The sequence below is a fragment of the Canis lupus genome, chromosome 9 (assembly GCF_011100685.1).
Source record: "Canis lupus familiaris isolate Mischka breed German Shepherd chromosome 9, alternate assembly UU_Cfam_GSD_1.0, whole genome shotgun sequence".
Taxonomy (NCBI): Eukaryota; Metazoa; Chordata; class Mammalia; order Carnivora; family Canidae; genus Canis; species Canis lupus.
This window is the reverse complement of record NC_049230.1, coordinates 1,981,472-2,002,146: the sequence shown is the minus strand read 5'-3', so window position 1 is coordinate 2,002,146 and position 20,675 is coordinate 1,981,472. Positions and strand designations below refer to the sequence as shown.

Here is a 20,675-nt window from a genome sequence, read left to right as displayed (position 1 = left end):
CTGTCCCCCATATTTACTCTTCCAACCGCACGGCCCCAAAATGCATGTCGATGCCAGAGCGCCAGGGTGGGCCTTTGTTCCCGCGTGGTCTCCTGCACAGATAGCATTAGAGTTCATGCATTGAAAGGGAGGAGATGAGGAAAAATCATCCAGAGTGCCACCTACCTAGCGAATTAACCATTTCTATTTTCCTATATTCCTTTATACTTCTTATCTGTACATGTGCATAATTGTCCTTAACTGGAGTTAGATATATTTTGTATTTTGTTTTTAAAATTTAAGATTATCATTTTACATCGTTAACCAGTATTTTACTCTCAACTGTAGTATTCCATCATGTTTATAGACCATATTATTTAAAGCATTTCCCTGTTTCTGTAAAACTAAAGTATTTGCAGGTGTCCTTCCCCCCCACCCCCCCACCCCCCGTTCATCCTTACAGTGCACCACCGAGCTTTTGCCTCTTTTGGACTGTTTTCTTAGAATACATTCCTGGGAATGGGGTCAGTAGGTCAAAGCGTAGAGCTTGTGATGTCAGTTGCCAAACTTCTTCACCAAAAGGTTGGACTAATTTATGCCGCCCCGAATCTCACATACGTGGAAATGCTGTTTCAATGCAATCTTATTTTTTATTTTCAGAGAGAACGTGTTCCTTACTCTGCACAGATATTCTGGTCACATGGTAGCTCCTTGACGGACTGCCAGACTTTTTCACGGCGGCTGTACTGCTTCGTGTCCTTACCAGCAGCACATGAATGCTCCCGTTTCCCTGCATCCTTGAGATGACTCGTTGTTACCATCTATCCAGATCTCGTGTGTGTTTTTTCACTGTGGTCTTTTTTTCTTGTTGAGTTGCGGGGGTTCTTTATATATTCTAGATCCTAGACCCATATGAGACATATGTTTTGCAAATCATATTTGCAAATGTTTCTCCCATTCTGTGGGTCATCTTTCCACTTTCTTGATGGTGTCCTTTGATGTGGGAAACTTCTCCAACTTAGCTGCTTTTTTCTCTTGTTGCTTATACTTTTGATGTCATATTCCAAAGTCATGAAGGTTTATGCACCTGCATTTCTTTTTGAGAGGATTTTTTTTTTTTTAATAGTCTTAGCTCTGACATTTAGGCCTTTGATCCATTTTGGGTTAATTTTTGTAGATGGGATGGAAAAGTCGTAAAGAAGCTTACCTTGGACTCTTGAGTCTGTTTTTTACACTGAGAACGCCTCCTGCAGGCGTGGCAGGAATATTACTGGAATGTCTTTGGAACTGTGTAAAGAAAAGGTAAATTCTCTTCTTGGTGTAGACTATGGCTGGGGTTAGCTTAATGTGTAGGAACCTAAGATACAAATTCATTATTCAGTTTATCACCCGGGGAGGGGGGGAAACTAATGCCGTTTGTACCTCCTCCATAAACGTTTACATTTTTAGTATCATGATTATGTAACATCTCTGACGAGTATTTTTTTTTTCTCCTGGATTAATCAAACTGCCAGTGTACTTTTACAACCACACAGAATGACACTTTTTCTGTGCCCCAGGATGTCAGGGCCAGCCTCTTCTCTGCGATGTATATTGGGAGTAGCTATTAGGATCCTGTTTTTAGTGGCAGGTGAAAATTGGTGTCAGAAAATCAGCCTGCCTTAGGTGATGGGAACAGGCTTCTCCCAGCCAAACCTTGTGATCCAGCATACGGAGCAGGAGAGTCACGACCCTTGTGCGCCTGGTGCCTCCTGAGGGTCGTGGAAAGCAGCAGTTACAGAAATCACAAAGATCACACCTTTCAATGTGTTCTTTCCCCCATTTTAATGTCCCTGTGCTGGTTTTTTCATCACATTCCTCCACGTACTGCAAACCATGAGAAGAATGTCCACTCGGGACTAGGACTCGAGGCAAGGAGGCGGCTCGCGAGGGCAGTGGACATGCTTCTCTCTGTCACCTCCAGGAAGAAGCAGACCACAGTGCACTGTTCCTTGGGCTGGCCGCTGTCCACAGCTTGTACCCCCAGACAAAACCAGGCCTTACACGTGGCCCCAGTGTGGTCTCCGGAGAAGCAGGGCCATGGGTTTATGTGGTGATGCACATCCCATCCCCATGGCCACAGCCAGCCCCTGCCTGGACCATAGCCCGAGCGATCACGCAGGACCAAGCAGAGAGCTTGAAGCCTGGTTTGCGAGTGTATGCTGCAGTGAGCTGGCTTTCCACTTATGAGTATAGACTTCTGCCTATAAAAATACCAAAATCATGCACAAGTTAGTGACACTAGGTCACAAGCCATCATTGTCCTCAGCTTGTCTGGTGTCTTGTTCTTGCAACCAGGGAAACAGGCACCCTTGTGTCTCGTGAGCAGACCCACACTTGGCGTCTGGCAGCCCCGAGGGGAGACTCAGGGTCAACTGGGCCTTGTTGGGGCAGCATCGGTGTTCATTCATGCTTCCTCGGTGCCTCCGTGTACGTGAGTGGGAAGGGGGTGGTGCCATTCTGATGCAATCAAGATTTTCCTGTGTGAACACAGACGTTTGAAATCCTGTGGGCCCCAGAGGCTGCTCCTTCCTGATGGTGGGGTCCGTCTGCTTCTGGAAGCCTTTGGGCAGGTTTGAAGGGTGAGGTCCCAAAGCCGCTGACCTGACACTACCTAATGCACACACCGGGAGCACAGCCAGTAAAATCAGGAAGTGCGACCAAGTGAGTGCCCTCAGCTGGTTACGGAGCTCGAGGACAGGTGATGTATCAAGCGTGTTACGGGACACAGTCTGTGCAGAGAAGGTTATTGGAAGACCAGCACCATCTCACTTGTTGGCTGCCGGCATGCCAGGAGCAAGCTCAGTCTCAGCAGTGCTCGTCCTCGCCCCCGCCCCCCTGGAGCATCTCCTGGTGGCTCAAGGGTCAAGCACGGAGGAGCCGGTGGGCACCTGGACTTCATTTCCTTGGCTCGGCCTGACATCTCTACAGCTCGTCTGCTCTAGAGAACTCCCTGTCTCGAGTAAGCTCCGCGTGCCCCTGGCTCGATTCCCTGCACATCCCCAGCACTGTTACCACCATGTCCATCTGCTTCTATTAAGTTAATAGGCACAGACTCACGGTTCATAAAGCAGCTGAAATATCTGGTACTTATCAGTCCACTTAATTGACAAATGTTTCTCTCACAAGAAATTAAAATCATGTTGGTGCTATTAATGTTTAGAAACATATTCTGGGCGATCTGCTTTCCTCGAGCGTAACCGGAGGCCCGAGTGGAGGGAGGCACGGAGGGAGAGCTTCAGTGTCGGTGCGGGTGGGGGATGCGCCTGAAAACCACTGCGATTTCCATCTAGGGGAAGGCACCCGAGTCGACGGCGGGGTGCAGCCGGGCGCACAGCTGTTGGCCAACTGGCGTGTCAGCCGCCATCCAGGCTAGGACGGGACTCGGGATGTGGTGTCCTGCGAGGCATTTGGCAAAGACGAATGGGATGGGCATGCTTTTCATTTCTTTCCTGATTCTGCTGCCTGGGGTCCCATGGGCCATCCCATCAGTGTCCAGCCCGGCCCTTGGGCCTCCCTTGCACAGCCAGGGGTCCTCTGCTTCTGTCCTTTGTCCTGTTTTCCCTGATGGACATGTTCTCTCCTGATACCCAAGAAGAATCAGCGAGTTCGACTTCTGAGTCTGGGTTCAGTCGCCTTGGCCCACATGGGCATGCGTGGCATGTGGGTCCGTTGGAGGGCACTCAGGTCCGCCGACTAGCTGGCTGGGTGTTTTCAGGACCTTCTGAACCTCGGCCTTCTCCCCCAAGAAATGGGATGATGATGGCAAGCATGTAAGTGGCCGCAGGAGTCGCATAGGAAGTGGTGCTGTAATCCTGGGCAGGGCGGCCATGGAGTGGTATGTGCTGTGTGGTGGCTGGAGGGGTACAGTCTGTCCTGTTGTGTCCCTGCTGTCAGCTCGCAGCTCCCACCGTGCACACACAACCACTTTCCTTCGTCCCCACACTGTGCACCCCTCCCCACGAGCTAACCTGGTGCCACTGGAAACAATTCAGATTTTGTTAAGAGTTAGAACTTGGCAGATTTCAAATACAGGGGCTTACTCAAAAGAGGCTCGTACCTGTGGGTATTTTAGGAGTAGATTCTGCTCCACGTGGCCCCGGTTGGGAGCTCGGCAGCACCTGGGAAGTTCAGCATTCCCTACGAGACACAGAGCAGCCTCGCCTGCAGCAGAAGCCTGGAGAAGCAGCTCCCTGCTGCCGGGCTGGACAGCCCAGGGGACTGGACGTCTGACCCGACACCCAGCTGTGGTCATGCAGACAGGTGTTTTGGTTTCAGGACGAAGGAAGTTCAGGTGTGTGTGACTTGGGGCAGGCCTCTGTGACACACTTACAGGAGGAACCTAGGGCTGGTACGTCCATCCTGGTCTCCAGGAATCTCTGAGACTCCTTCCAGCCCGTTTCTTCTGTCACGTGTGTTCAAGAGTAGACTCAGACCTGGTGCGGGGCCGCCAGGCGTGCAGCGGTTTCAGCAGCGTCTTGCAGTGACATCGGTTTCCGTGCCCATAGTAGGGACTGGCTGACTCTAAAGTGACCCATGACAAGCCGCCCGTGTAGCTGGCGAGCTCTGCTTGTCTCTGCATATCAGTGGCTTGTGAGTTTAAGTAAAGTCAGCGCTTGTGAAGCTGCCAGTGGGTGGCCAGTGGGAAGGAGCCTGGTGCTGCACACCCTCCCGACCTGACTCACGGAGACTGTGTGGCCTGTGTCTCCTCCATGCTGTGAACACAGGCCCCGACAGGCCCTAGAGTGAACTTCTGGATGCAAAGGACAGACTAGGGTCAAGGGGTAGCTTCTTAATACAGAGAGAGCACATGGAGGGGCCGGAAAGAAACAGGATAAGAATAAACATGGTAGACAATTGTAATTTAAGTGTCTGGTTCTTTAATGAAAAAGAATCCCTTGATGTTTCCCTACATTTAACTTTGTGTCTGCCACAGGCCACCCTTTATCCTAGACAAAGATGGATAAGCCCCAGGTGCTGTGTGTGAACACAAACAGGTGAATTTCGTGAAAAACCTTCCCTCTTGGCCATGGAGCGCCGTCTTCTCATGATGCTCTAGTGCCAGGCCTCACGGGATCACAGCCACAACTGGCGTCCTTTACCTTCCCTCTGCATCGCTGGCCGGTTTTCCACGGCACTGGAAGAAGCCTGCTAAATCAGAGCTGTGCTGCGGGACTCTCGGCTCTCGTGGGGGCCCCGGGTGAGTGGGTCGGAGCCCTGGGTGCCTGTCCTCCGAGGTGGCCCCTTCCTGACTCAGCAGGGCTTCCTCCGGGTGGGTTTTCTGCTTTTGCAGCCTAGTACAGTGGCTTCTCCACCAGAGGCAGCTGCTCATGAGCACAGGGGTGAGCCAGGGGGAAGAGGGGTCCTCCCTCAGAGTTCCACATTCTTCCGAAATGGAAACAAGCCGCTCAGGTTTAGAACAATTAGATCTTTGCCTTAATGTTTTCCTCATCAGTGTAGGAAAGTGTGTAGGGACTCTCCCTCTCTTTCCCTGTTGACTCTTCATCACAAGATAATTTCCAGCGATTCTGAAGAGCAGTTGAGAAACTAATAAATCCCCGTGTGCTTATCACCCCAATTTTATAATTGTTATTTGCTTCATTGTTTTGTTTTTATGGCTTATTTTTAGTAAACTACTGACATGATGTTCACCTTAAATATTTATGCATTTTTTAAATGACATTTTCCTTTTAACCACACTTGTCTTGACATTTTAATCTCTTCCAAACTAAAAATAACCCCTGTGAAGTCCGCACTGCTCCCTTGAAAGCTGCGTCCGATGGCGTGCCAGGCTCCTATACCCGGCAGGTGCTTCTGGGGCCCTGGGTGTCTGGCCCTGGGCCTGTGGCCAGGAGACCGTCGGGTCAGCTCCCTGCCTCACGCAGCAGAATGCTCAGAGAAAGGGGTGTTGTGTTCCTCTGACCGATGGAATAATCAGCTTTGCCTTCAGCGGGCTTGCTTCAGAAGCAGGGCAGCCCCGAAATAGCAGCTCCTGAGCTGCACCTGTGTCTTGTCCTCGTTCCCAGCCCGGACGCTCCTCAGGAGAGTAAGCTGCTCTATATCTTTAGAAGAGCAGCTATTTAAAGTGAGTAAATTAGGACCCAGTGATACCAAATGGCAGACTTTTAATTTAGTTACAAATACCAGGTGATTGATTCACTGATTTCATGTGAGGTTTGTTTTTTGAAATCTACTGAATTGGATGAAATGCTGAAGAATTTGCTTGTTTTAAGTGTGTTTATGGTTCCTTTGAGCTGTACCCCCAAGTTCCTTTTAAAAGGGGGATAGTCCAAACCCACCATCTCTGGCAGGGTGCCTCATGTGGGGGAGGCCTCGGGATCCAGGTGTGGGAGCTCCCTGGCATCTTGGTCGGGGGCTCCAGGAGGCACCGTGTGCCACCCGTGAGGGCAGTGCCCAGCCCATCTCTCCCACCGAGCTCAACCTCTGCTCAGAACACAGAATGCACATGAGACTTGAATAACCACCTGCCGTGGGCCTGAGCTCCTCAGGTCCTTTCTCTGTGTCCCAGCTGTGACCAGGGGCAGGCGCATGGGCACGCTGAGAGCAAGTCCTCCAGGGGGCACGCCAGGCTCCAGGAAGCCCTGGATCTTCCTGAGCGTGGAAACTCTTACATCTTGTGCTTCAGCAGTTTCTATGGCGCTCAGTCTCCGGCCCCCTTCCCCGTGTACCCTCGTCCCCATGGCCTTGGCTGTGGCCAGAAAGGGCCTGTGAATCACCAGAGGCTGTTGTGTCTCTGGGCAGAGGAGGCAGCATGTGCTTTGTGCCTTCCATGAAATTATATAAAAATCGTCTCTGTGGGGAAAAGAAAAGATAAATATTAAGATGACAAAATAATGCATCAACATGAAAAGACAACTAGCAAAGGGAAGGAAAAGATTTCAGAAATAAAATTTAATTCTAATATTTTAGTGACCTTAAAATCGGGCACCAGTGAGTAGGTGTTACAGGAAATGGAAAACAATAAAAAATGAGAAGCATGACAAATAGAAGAATGAGAATTCAACATACAGGTAATTGCTCTTGGAATACGGAAGGCAGCAGGCGATAACACATTAGTGTGTGAGCACATAACACACCTCACCACGGGCACGTTTTTGGGTTCTGATCCAGAGGCTACTGCAGCTGGGCACCAACCGTGACACATGGGGCATGTGCACACGCATGGGCACACGGTCACACAGCAACATGCACATACGTATGTATACACAGGCACACACGTGTGCATGCCTACACTTACACGCATAGGTGTGCAGGCACAGGTGCACACAGCCACTACCATTGCATTAGAAATAAGCCATTAGCAGCTAGGATCCTGCGGTGCAGGAAGAGAAGAGTGAACTTCATTCCAGGGCTGCTTTGGTGACTTTCCATTAGGCTGCCTATTAATATAATTCATCATATTAATGAGTGAAAGGAGAAAGGTTATTTGATAAAATTAAAAATGAATTTTAATAAAAACTTGTAACAAAAATAGAAGGCTGCTTGCCTTGTGTGAGATTTCTCTTCCACACCAGCTGCCCTCATCCCTCTGTGTCTCCGACAGCGTGATTAGCACCGGGAGAAGGGCGTGTATGGACTCTAGTTCACTCAACACACTATTCTGGAAATGCGAGTCCATATCATAATTAAATGAGAAATCAACGTGAAAGGTGTACGTCTTCCAAGGAGAAGTCAAATTGGCATTATTGGTGTGTGATCTGAACTTCAGCTTTGCAAAGAAAAAAAAAAAGTTAAAACACGGAAAGCTATCTGTACCGCGGCGAGGGCTGCCTCCTGATGGCAGGCGCCTGGGTCCACGAGGCCGGGAGACCTGGGGGTGTACCGTTTCTTCCCCTGGGTGCTCGTCGTACTGACTTTATTATTGCTTCAATTCCTATCCACAGCTTTATGTTTTTCTCATAGGGTATTTTTCACAATAATTTTTTTTTTTTTTTTTTTTTTTTTATGATAGAGAGAGAGAGAGGCAGAGGGAGAAACAGGCTCCATGCACCGGGAGCCCGACGTGGGATTCGATCCCGGATATCCAGGATCGTGCCCTGGGCCAAAGGCAGGCGCCAAACCACTGCGCCACCCAGGGATCCCACAATAATTGTTTTTTTTTTTTTTTTTTTTTTTCCACAATAATTGTTTAAAGCATATTCTCCCTCCTATATATTAAAAATAGCCAGCAAGGAAATACTGGGAAGGAAAGGAATCTGATTTATAACAGTGACAATAACAGACAGTGACAAACATGAACTGGCTCAGAACTCACCGCGTGCATGTATAGAAATCCGATAAAAGTTTACTGATTGAAATGAAAGGAAATTGAATAAAAGGAGGACTTGGTCGCATGAGTACATGGTAAGACCCAGTAAATTAAGGATATAAATTCTCCCTAAATTAAACCATAAATTCAACACAATATAGACAAATTGATTTTAAAGGTCAGCTGGAACAAATGTTTGAGAATAGCCATGAAAATTTAAAAATGAAAACAGATTTATGAAAGAAAAACCTACCAGTTACTAGTGCATTTTGAAGGTCCAATTGAAATAAGAGTGGAACTTCAGGTCAATGGAACAGAACAGAGATCCTGTTCCAGAACCAGGATCTGTGTGTATCAGAATGTAGGATTCAGAAAAAGAATGAATCATTCACTATCTGGTATTTGAGGCACACAGCTCACCACTTGAAGTTTTTAAATCCCTCCCTCTTCACATACAATAAATTCCAAATATAATGAAGACTCAAATATGAAAAAAAATCACAAAAGTACTAGGAAAATGATCAGCTGGGACAATTAAACACCGATTTTAAATTTTGTAGGGCAAGGAAAAAAGTAAAATTTAAAATATACAGTTGACCTTTGAGCAATGTGGGATTGAGCTGCACGGAGTCCACTTAGATGCAGTTTTTTCAGTAAATACAGGACAGTGAGTCCTATACTTTTGCTGATGACTTTATTAATGCTCTCTTTTTTCTAGTTTACTGTAAGAATACAGTATATAATTCACACACAAATGCATCTTAACTGTCATCAGTGAGGCTTCCATAGGCTATTAATCGTTACATTTTGGGGGAGTCAAGTTACATGTGGTTTTTTTGTCTGCATGGAGGGGGTTCGGCACCCTTGTTGGTTTTAGATCAACTGTAATGTTACAGGTTGTGAAAAATGGCGCAACATGTAACAAAATGTTGATTCTATTTATGTGTAAAACACTCTTAAAAATCTGTAAGGTGATGAGCACCCCAGTATAAAAATAAAGGCAAAGAACATGAACAGGCAACCAGCGAAAGAAAAATATGAAGAACTCAAAAATTATTAACTGACATTTAACCTCAGAACTAATCAAAGAAATTCAAATGACATATGTCATTCCACACCCGTCAGAAAGTACACACTGGACAACTCTGCTTCTGTGCAGTTCTAGAACAGAGCAGTAAGTCAGGGGAGGAACCACAAGGGACTTTGTCTCTGGGGGAATGGGAAGAAGCCGGACTTGCCCGGGAAAGGCAAGAGGACACCCTCGGGGATGTTGGGAGTGTCTCTGTAGGAGTCCGGGTCGCGCAGGTGTGTGCCTTTGTCAGAAGTTGCTGAATGTGAAGGTGTGTGTGGTTTCACAAGGACAAAAACAACAAGCCAGTGTTGCGAGGTAGGTGCGAGAGCTGAAGAATCTCGAGGGGAGTGAACAGGGTCTTCAGTTGCACCCAAAGGAAAGCAGATTCATCGAGGGAGAGACTGAGGCTTGATAAAGCCCACGTAGTCCTAGGCTAATGGTGGAACCCAGGTTGGGGGACACAGGCCTTTCCTGTAAAATTCTCCCAACTTTGTTGAGTGTTCGAAAATATTTGGGGGGGGGGATGTTTAGAAAAATAGCTGTGACGTATATGGCAGTAATCTCTTATGGAAAAAATTAAAACCCAAATGTGGGCCCTGGGAACAATGGCCATGTGTGTGCAGTGGGGTGGGGGGCCAGTGGGGATGGCCCATCCCATTGGGTGCTACTAATGCTACTACTAAAGGAAATCACCGCCCTAATAAAGGGCGGTGATTTCCTTTTATTCTAGAAGAAAATCTGTCGGAATGATGCAAAGTTTTGCAACAGTTATCTTAGGATTTGGGGTAATTTCCACTTGTAATGTTCTGTACTTGTAATTTTTTACGGTAAATACATGTTGTTAGTTAGAAAGATGCGTAACGTCTTTCCATTCAGAGAAACAGCATTGAGCAGTTACACGTGATACTTCATTGGGTTACTGAGCTGGGTTTTGTTTTGTTTTGTTTTTTTAAGAGACAGAGAGAGAGAGAGAGAGAGAGAGGCAGAGACACAGGCAGAGGGAGAAGCAGGCTCAATGCAGGGAGCCCGACGTGAGACTCGATCTCGGGTCTCCAGGATCACACCCTGGGCTGAAGGTGGCGCCAAACCGCTAAGCCACCGGGGCTGCTCTGAGCTGGGGTTTTTTAAACATTAATTTGTTCTTCATAAAATCTCAAAGCTACTTGCTTTCACATGTGACAGGAAAAGAAGAGTATGGGGGAAATATTAGAAATCCATCAAAATGTCATCACTGACAGGTGTTTCTTAGGTACCTGAACCTGTGGCAGGCACCGTCCTAGGCACTGGGGTTGTAGTGATCAACAAGATGAGAGAAGTCGTTTTATTCCCACCCCCCACCCCCCCACCCCCGTACCTTCCACGGTAAGGACAATATAGAAACAGTTACATAATTCAACATCAGGGAATGAGAAATGAGGTTGAAATCTAGGTAAAACAAAGGCTTAAATCTTAACAGTTTTCTGGGGCAAGGATACTGCAGGCCGTGGAAACAGCAGGTGCAAAGGCCCTGAGGCAGGTCTGTGCTTGGTGTGTTGGAACAGCAAGTGTTGGGGAAGGGAGCAGGGTGAGTTGGGGTTAGCATGAGGATGTAAAGTCAGGCAGAGTGGTCAGGAGCCAGATCCTGCAGGGCCTTCCTCGGTAGGCCTAAAGGTGAGGACTTTATCTGTCATTCTGAGTGGCTGGAGGCCTCTGGACGGCTTCAGGCAGACACAGTGACTGAATTCCACACTTTCTCTTGACATTACCTCTTAAGAGGCTTGCTCTGTAGAGGAGTAGGCAGGGCAGGCAAGTGTGGGAGCAGAGAGACTGTTTTTGAAAGATGTGAGGTACTGGTGCTTGGCCTGGGGCTGTGGCTCTTGGCGGCGGTGACTCTGTCCCCAAGGGGACACTCAGCAATCCTGGGAGACGTCTTTGGTCGTGACAGCCAGGGTCGGGTGCTGCTGGCATCCTGTGGGCCGAGAGGAGGATGCCGCCCCCTGACAGAGAATGGTCCAGCCCCAGTGTCCACAGTGCCCGGCCAGACAGCCTGGCCTGGGGGGTCAGCGGGGATCAGGTGCCTGTTGGGGAGCGCCAGCGCCACATAGCACACCCTGAATAGTCCCACGGTTGTGTTTGTCATCATGGTCACTGACGTCAGAGGCCCCGTCCACCACCTCTGATTCTGCGTGCTCCTTGGCCTCTCCTGGGCCCGTGACGCTCTCGTGCAGGGGGAGGGAAGCACAGTGCGGAAAAGAAACCCGTGCTCGTCAGTTCTGGTGCGGAGGGAATTGATAGGATTGGCTGGAGTCATATTTGTGGATTATCAGTGGCTGATCCGCCTGGAACCATACTGTGATTCTTTTAATGCAGGCTGTCCCTGTTTTTAATTTTCTTATTTAATAGAACTTTATATTTCAGTAGGTTTATTAAAATGCTTATTTCTCAAACATAATCAAATTACCCTCTTAAAGTCTCTATTTGCTAATTCCCAAATCTGGCCAGCCGTGAATCTGGTTTTGTTACCTGTTTTTCCTGTTTTTCCTGTTTTGTTACCTCTTGGTTTTAGACTGTGGGTGTGACAGTTAAACCCTGGGGAGCGGCTGGCTTTGGGCTTGCAGGTGGATTAAGCGATCGGGTGGTCCCTCGGTGGCGGGGCTGGTGTCCTTGGGCTTTGCGCTGACTGCTGGGCTGTGGCTCCGAGTCCTGGAGCGCAGTCGTCACAGAGGCGCCATCCCCCACTCCCTGGGAGGTCAGTGGAAGCCAGGTGTAGGGGGAGCCCCTCTTGTGTGGCGGGTCTGGCCGGGAGCAGGTATTGAGTATCTCAGGGCAGCCTTCCGGGCACTGTCTCCGTGGGTCCCCCGGGAGCCTCGCCCCCTGCGTGTGCAGGGCAGGGGTCACCTGGTGAGGTGGCCGCCTTCCAGTGAGTGGAGCATTCATTGCCCCCGTGCGCTGTGTGCCCGTGGGTAGGGGTGGAGTCGCCCTGAGCTGTGCTGTCAAGGGTCACATCCCTTCTGTTCCTGCCTATGTTCCTGTTTGCTTGTCGGTGCTTTTACCTGATGGTTTTGTGTATTTTGTCCAGAGCTGATTATTATTATTATTGATAAAAAGACCAGTCTGATACAAATTATCCTGCTGTCAGCAGAACCCAGCAGTGCCAGTGGTTAAGGTAAGGTAAGGTAAGACGAACGACGAAGGGGCGCCGTTTGCACAGGACCCAGAATCAGACTGGAAAATGCCTTTCCTGGAGATCATTTGTGTCCCCTGAGAGATCCTGATTTACCTGAACCTGCCCGAGGAGCGGCACGTGCTGCGGCATGGATGGAAGGGGGGAAACAGGATTTGCTTCCAGTGGAATCGACTGGAGGAGCGTGGAGGCATCGAGCTGTGTGCCTGTGGGAGAGGGGCTGCCTCCATCAGGCAGGTGTGACCGCCGCTCTGTTTCTCCTGCTCGGGGAACAAGAGAGCACCTGTGACGGCGGCCACAACCAGGAGAATAACTTCGTCTCTGCCAGCAGGCGGGTGGCGGGTGAGGCCTGGCTCCCGGACACTGTGAGTGCGCCGGCCAGGTGCCTGGGGGGTCCCGGCAGCCAGCTCCCCATCCTCACCCTGGAGGCCGCCCTTGGGAGCCACGTGTCCTCACGGCCACATCCCTCCCGGTCTCTCTGTCACCCTTCCTATCTGGCCACTGCGCATGTGTCACCCCTCCCCTCCCCTCCCCAAATGCAGCCTGGTGCTCATACCCGTCCCCCGCCTTGGGCCCCCGGCCTCCTCCAACCATCGTCCCCTCCCCGTGTCCGGGTAGTGACGCACAGAAGTGCTCCTCATAGGTGTGATACCTGCCTGTGCCTGCTCCGTGTTGGAGGGGTTATTGGAGCCTAATCTGTGAAGCAGGTGAATTAACACACTTCACATGCCGGCCCCCAGAAGCTCTACGTTGCCTTTTTCCTCAGTGTTGCTGTTGCGTCTGCCCTGCTGTGTGCGAGCAGCCGGGACAGGGCGTAGGAGGGCCGGCTCCCTGCCCCCTGGTCAGTGCCTGCTGTCTGGCCGGGCAGCTGCGGGAGCCCCCGGCTCGGTGCACGGGTCAGCTGTGTGATCTCGTGATCTCCGAGTGATACCATTGAATTCACATTTCTGGGTCGCCCCCTTCACCCCCACCCCCTCCCCCGCTTTTTGTGTGTGCCCGGAGGTCATTCATACTTGTCCTGCTGACATTCCCTCCAGCTTGCTTTCTTTTTTTTTTTGAAGATTTTATTTATTCATGAGACACAGAGAGAGGCAGAGACACAGGCAGAGGGAGAAGCAGGCTTCCTGCGGGAGCCCGATGCAGGACTTGATCCCAGGACCCCGGGGTCACACCCTGGGCCAAAGGCAGGCGCTCAACCACTGAGTCACCCGGGTGCCCCCCAGCTTGCTTTCTTAAGAAAGGAAAAAGGGGAAGAGAAGCCAGTGTGTGCAGTGTTTGGGCGGACGCTTCCTTTCCTGTCTCCCCTGCGCCCCTCCCCAGGGACCCTGTGTCAGGTTTCTCTCCTTCCGCTGACAGGCTGGCAGTCAGGTGTTCTTCATAAATCTGGGAGGTGCCAGGATTAGGAAAATCTGGGTTTGCATTTTCAGCACGACAACCCCCACCCCTGCCTAGATGCCCTCATGTCCCTGGGGGGACTGTTGTGTTTCCTGTTAAACGTCCCCTCAGCGTGACTCACTCTCTCTCCTTTCCCGGCAGGTTCTGCATGCAGAAATGCGTTAGTCTGGTGCCTGGGGTCACACTGGATTTGATAGAAAAGTAAGTAAGATTTTTAAGCTGTGCTCTCGGGGCCTGAGGGGGGTTCTTGGGGGCACTTCCGGTCAGCGCGGGGACAGTTCTCTTATGTGTGAGCGTGCACCTTCCGTCTCTGGCAGAGGCTGTGTTGTGACCCCTGCACCGGTGATCAGCGTAGGACATGGCCCCATGTGCGGCCACATTAAAAGAACTTGAATAAATGGTGAATACTTTCATTCAACATTGTTGAACGCTCCTGACACAAAGCCGAAGCAAAGCGTTGGGCTTCCCCCGGAGGTCTGCCGTAGCCGGGCCGTGGCCTCACGCCCACCCGGTTCCCCCGGCCCCCTCTGTAAGATTCTGCAGGCTCCCCCGCTCCACCCCCTGTCTGTGTTCCTTGTCGGGGCAGATGCCGAGGTCCAGTCTAGCAGTGCTGTGTGGCATCGCCTCGTCCTTCCAGGTGGATGGACGGCCCGGCTGCCTCAAGTTGTGGCTCTCCCTGGGTCCGAACGCCTCTGTAGCTCCAGACTTGACCTGCCTGCTGGGTGTGCGTGCGTGCGTGTGCGTGTGCATGTCTTCATGCGACTTGCCTTGACTCATCCCGGTTCATCTGGTAGTTGTTCCTAAACCATTTCTTCTAGAATTAACATACAAGATACTAGTTTTCTAAGTCTTCATACACAGAATCATGAGTGAGAATAGCTGAGGCCTGAGTTTAATTAAATCAGGTAAGAAAAGCAAATACACTTCTCAGTTTCTCTCCTGGAAAACTCCTTGTCTCTGTGGCAGGGAAATAGGCAAGAACATTACGCCTAAGCGTCCCATCGCGGGCAGGAGGGGATGGGTCCTGCCAGGGACTGTGCACTCTGGGGCAGCTCCACCTCAGCTGGCGCAGGACAGTCTGCCCGACGTGCTGTTGGTGGGAAAAGACGAGTGCATGTGGGAGGCTGCGACGGGTAGTTGTACAACCGTACACGGCTTTGTGTGAGTACGGGTGACACAGGCACGGAACGGTGGGTCTGTCGTTCGATCTGAGTGGGTGAGCACAGGGGGCGGGGCTGGGTTAACGGACTTGGGTTTCCTTCCATCTTTTAAATTTTTCTACAAGAATATAGACACATGGAAAAAAAAAAAAAAGAATATAGACACATGGGATGCCTGTAAAATAAAGAACCAAGAGACTATAACCACAGCCCCTACAAACAATACAATTCACTGAGTGTAATTATTCCATGCAGGGTTTGAGTCCGCATCTAAGGAAATCATGAGACCATGAGTCTGGTCTACATCACAGTACTCTTGTTCATGAGCGGGATGGGTTATGGTGGCAGGGTCGGCGCTGGCGGGGTGGGTGGAGAGGGTTGGCAGTTCCTCTGCTCGCAAGTAGGTCCAGGTTATCACAAAACCGGCACCCGGCTGACGGCGACGTGGAAGCCTCTGCTAGAACGGCCAGGGCAGGGCTGCAGGGATGGGGTGCACCGACAGGTGAGGCAGGCGAGCTGGCATCACCAGAGCGGGAGACCCAAGCTGAGGCTGCAGGCAGGGGAGCCAGCCGTGTTCCGTCGGTCAGGGGAAGCTGCAGTGGCCAGAAGCAGGGACTGCAGACGGGTGTCGTCAGTTGGCAGGGGTCTCCTGCAGAGGTGGCGGCCAGCCTGCCGTCTGCCTTCCTCTGTAGGTGCAGTGGAGTGCAGCACCCAGCGGCTGGCCCCCGCCCCGCTGCTTCTCAGACTGTGATGAGCAGCTGTCGTGATGGTGCGCAGGCCTGCTTGGCGCGTCCCCTCTCCCTGCCCCCCGTGCGGTCCCTGCCCGCTGTGCCCCTCTCATGGTCAGGAAGCAGAGGGGCACCGCGTTGTAGCACACACGGGCATTGAAGTGCTCCCCTATCGCCCACGTCCCTGGCAGGCTCACTCCACTCTGCAGTGGCCTGTGCGCTCGGGCGCCCCGGTTCACCCCCGCTGCTCCTCCAAATTCTAAGCCAGTTTCCCCTCCCGGGGCCATGACCCCAAAAACCATTTACAAATGCTAAGCAAGAAGCATAAGCCTTGAGAAACATCACGTGGAAAAAAACTTCTAAAAATTAGAGAAGTTGAGGTCTGGTCAACCTATCGGCTTATGTGGGTTCCTCGTCGGAATCACAGAGATCACAGAGGCGGCTCAGGAGTGCAGCGTGCCGGTCGCGTTACCTGTTTCCCTCCGTTACCTGTACTCCCATTGCTGCATCCAGACCAGTTCTCCAGCCTTACCCAGTGAGACTGTGGCAGAGGTACGTCTTACCACAGGGAGGTCACCCTGGTGGCCTGTCCGGAGAGGCCTTGCTTTATGTTGTCTTGATGTTGTACCTCCCGCCTGCCTGCAAATGGGGCAGACTCGTGTGGCCTCCCCCATCGGGCAGGGCGTGAACCCAGCGTCTGTGTGCTGGGTGGCATCCCGCTTGTTCTCCACCCGGGGGGGCCGGGTGCCTGCTGCCCTGTGCACCCCCAGTCCCCTAGCAGGGTTGTGGCCGCCCCCAGCTGAACTCAGCTCGTGTTCATTGAGCCACGCGGGAGCAACAGTACCACATGTTCTGAGTTCTCCAGAGGAAAAAGAGCTATTAAAGCTCACATAAATGAAAAATACGTATTTTTAAAGTTATTTAGTTAAACCTCCTGATTTCACTGGAGAGGAACGTGGCATTCCGTTCAGTTGTGCTTCCTGGTGGCATCTTGCACTCTGTGGCAGGGCCAGCGGGGCAGCCGGGCCTCCAGGGAGTCTGTTCCTCCTACAGGCAGGCTGCCCCGTACCCAGACTGTGTCAGGACAACCACTCCCGTCCTGTCCCTCTCTCAGTTGTAAAATGTGCACAGCAGCTTGACTCCCTAAGCACAACCCACAGAAGAAAAAAATTGTGAAATTGGACTTCATCAAAATTTAAAATGTTTACTCTCTGAAAAGCACTGCTCAGACAGTGAGGAGACAAGCCACGGGCTTGGGGAAAATATTTGCAAACCACACAGCTGACAGAGGACTCGTATCCAGAGTATATAAAGATACCTCAAAACAAAAATTAAAAAAAAAAAAACAGATTCAAAAATGGACAAAAGACCTACTGTCTGAAGACACTTTACCAAAGAGAATTTAAGGATGGCCAATAAGCCCGTGGAAAGATGCTCAGAGTCATTAACCACCGAGGAAATGCAAATGAAAGCCGGCACAAGAAAGCTCGCCACAGCCGGGAGTGGGTTAATGAAACAGAAGGCTGACGACACCGTGCGGGCGAGGGGGGGTGCCCACTACTCCCACCGGCCTTGCTGCCGTGGCGAGCGGGGTGACCATGCCACAAAAGGGCACGCCCCCAGACCATGGTCCCGCTCCCGGACACTCATCCTGCAGGAATGAGACGCTCCACGCAAGACGCCATGCGTGAACGTTGTTGGTATAGGTTTGGTCATCACCACCTAACAGTGGGGTAACCAGAATGTCCTTGGGGTGAATGAAGGTGCAAAATGTGCATGGCCTAGTGGGGCCCAGCCAGCAGGAAACGGGGGGACGTTTGCTACATGACCACGTGAATGAGTGACCCCAGAAGCACCACATGGAAGGACAGACGGCGGCTCCAGGGTAGACACCCGCTGTGATTGCATCATGTGACATCCTGGAGCAGACGCAGCTATCGGGTCAGAGAACAGGGCTCTGGTTGTAGGGTTAAGAGTACGAGGGAATGTGGGGTGAAAGGATGTTCAGTATCCTGGTGGGGGGTGACCATGCACATCTGCACGTGCTGACGTCACAGAACCACACACCCAGAGAAGCCAGTTGACTATACGACAGTACAGAAAACAAAATTAATACATAACAGGGGGAAGCAAGAAACCGTGCGAGGGAAGGTAGGTCGGAAGACTCGGGGAAGGCCCAGCAGGAACGGCCCGGCTGGAGAGGCCGGGGTGGGAGGAAACTGGGGTGCCTGTTGTTTGGGGAGCAGGCTACACCCGCATTATGAAGACTGGTTAATGAGGATCGAAAATAGAAGTAAACATCCTTGTACGTTAAGACATTAGTATTTTTCATCAGGCGTTCTTTCCCTAACTCGTGACGTCGGAGTTTGCAACAGCCACTGTCCTTCCCACAGACACAGGTTTACGTCTGGCCGGCGCTGAGGGCGTGGGTGCACACAGTAGCTTCCGCAGGCATACGTGCCCCGTCTTCTCACCTCCCTCCTGCACCCAGGGGTGCTGCGCGGTTGGTTGGACGCGGGGAGCTTGGGCATGGACAGCAGCACCTTCACAGTGCTTCCTGGGTGTAGACGGAGGGGGAAGACGGAGCTGGGTGGTCGGCCGCAGCCCGAGTCCTGGCCCCACGCTCCCTCACCCGTGTCTGCCCCGGCCTGACACGGCACCCCTGGGCGCACCCCCTCCAGCACCCGGCCCCTTACCGCCTTCCCTGGGGCAGCAGGATGAGTGTTTATTAATGTTGAGACCTTTCCCCAGTAGTGCTTGTGGATTTGAGTGTGGCTGCCCGGTGAGGCAGGGACATGGCACATGCCCGTCAAGTCGCGCCGTCCAGGCCGCTGTGGCTTCTGTGTTCGGAGAGCATTCCTGGAGAGAGTATCTCGTTGGATTCTTATCCTCCTGGGCAACTCTTGGTCTTGGTGGCTGTCAGGCTCCCACTTCCCGGGTACGCAGCCACCTCCCCTCACTGCACTGGGCCTGGGGCCCTGCCGGCACTGCTGACGTGACACATCATGCCTGTGGTCAACCTGTCCCGTGGCTCAGAACCGCACAGGTGACGTGAGGGGCACGGCACGGTGAGTGGTTTATGCCACTGCCAGCCGGCACCCGAGGCCTGCGAGGCTCTCTCCTGCGTCGGCCCCGTGCTCCAGCAGCCACTCCTGTGGGACACGGCCAGTGTCCGTTAGCCATTTGGACGCCCTTCCTCTGCATGTGCCCCACCCATTGTGCACACTCGGCCTGGAACTCGCCTGTGAGGTGCTGAGGGTCTCATCAAGACCCCAGTGGTGCTTTGGTGGCCAGAGTGCATTTGCCTGCCCCCCGCCCCCGAGCCTTTAGGACGGACAGTGATGTCATCCCTGGTCCTGCAGCTAAATCCACAGTCCACACTGCAGACTGGGCTTTTGTGTTGTGTTGTATTTTAATTGAAGTATAAGGTGAAATCCTTCCATCAGGACATGAAACCACACAGGAGACGTTGCCCAGGCTGTAGAGGGCCGGATGATGAGTATTGCTGAATGTGGCACAGCCTGGGGCCCCCTCTCCCACGCAGACGCAGGCCATTGTGCGAGAGGCACTGCAGGCATCTGGCCGGTCTGCTCATGTGGAAGCCCCGGCCCAGCCAGGCTCCCGTGTGCATCCCCACCAGCCTCTGCATGTCACGTTCCAGGGCGGTGCCGTCACCAGTGTGCCGTTGTCACTAGTGTGCCATAGGTGAGCAGCATCACCTCCCCGACATAGAAGCCCAGAGGTCACTCTGAAAGCAAGACCTGCGCCCAGGTCCTTTATTCCAGTGCTCCAAGCAGGCAGATACCACACTCCTGGGGCGACAGCTGATTTGTGGAAAGCCTTTGAATTATGGGGTTTTTTGGTCATATTTTTCAAAACTTTCCTAAAACGGAGTCGTGAGTAGTTAGTTCAGTGCTCCTGCTCGTGTGGATCGTTTGGCTGGTCGAGAGTCACTGTTCAGACTCTGGGTGGGTGTGGAGTGTCGACACCCGTCCCCTTGCTCAGGTTCAGCCGGATGGCTTTCCTGTTTCAGGAGCCATGTCCCACCCCCCAGACTGTCTTGGGGGCTGGGGGCTTCCAAGCAGCACCTCGAAACACACGTCCACCCCCCTCAGCATTCCCCTTCGCCTCTGCCTCAGGTGGGACCGTGAGTGTTTTGGTTTTTTGAATTTGTAAGTAGCTTATGTTTGGAGAAGCCACAGAATATTTCAAAATATATAAATTTTTAATAGTTTGGGACGTTTTCATAAAACAGTTATACAATATTGAGGAAGCTGATGGGGCGGTTGCCGGGTGATACCTGGGAGAGCCAGGTGGCCTTCTGGGTGGTGCTCCTATATGTCCCCACTTCCTGTGACCGCTGTCCTTTCCGAGAGCCATGGACTCTGGGCTCTGGGGTCACGTCTGCATTAAAGCTGACCTGCCCCGTCCCTGTGTCTCCAGTGTGGGACGCATGTGGCCACCGCCTGCCACACTGAGGCCCTTAGGTGGGCGTCCCATGCAGCTCGTTGGGTGCCCTGGTCATGGGTCCAGGTTAATGGGCAGGATAACTCTTATTTTTAGTTACAGTTATAAGACCAAACAGGAATTGGCTCTTTTGCTCAGTTCCTTGGCCCTGTTTCATTTATTCCTTAGCATTTCCTTCTGAACAGAATCGTAATCCCCGTAGAATGCTGGGGGAGGAGGGAGGAAGCCCCCCTGGCAAGGAAGCACGGAAGGCAGCATGTGTGTGCTACCTGCAGGGTGGGAGCTGCGCAGACATGGCGCATGTCGGCGGTTCCTGGCCCTACACCAACTTAGGTGAGCTGGAACTTGACGTTAACAGTTTTGGTAGCTTTTTAAAGATTTGGAGCCCTTCGTTTTGCATAGT

General features: G+C 51.8%; 1 protein-coding gene and 1 long non-coding RNA gene across 5 annotated transcripts in view; one reads left to right on the top strand and one right to left on the bottom strand.

Moving 5' to 3' along the window:
- The window catches only part of RPTOR (regulatory associated protein of MTOR complex 1), a 333,192-nt gene that overhangs the window by 183,091 nt on the left and 129,426 nt on the right, over positions 1-20,675 (top strand). For 3 of the 4 annotated variants that reach the window (XM_038546355.1, XM_038546353.1, XM_038546356.1), the window contains exon 7: positions 14,059-14,118. The exons of the other annotated variant lie outside the window; for it this stretch is intronic. In XM_038546355.1, coding sequence (XP_038402283.1) covers positions 14,059-14,118 — 60 coding nt within the window. The remainder of the gene's footprint in view (positions 1-14,058; positions 14,119-20,675) is intronic. 4 annotated transcript variants of the gene reach the window in all.
- LOC111097270 lies at positions 6,124-8,606 on the bottom strand. Its single transcript, XR_005364123.1, has 2 exons — positions 8,541-8,606; positions 6,124-6,831 (listed from the first exon to the last, which is right to left on the bottom strand). It is a non-coding gene; the product is annotated as an uncharacterized LOC111097270 (long non-coding RNA).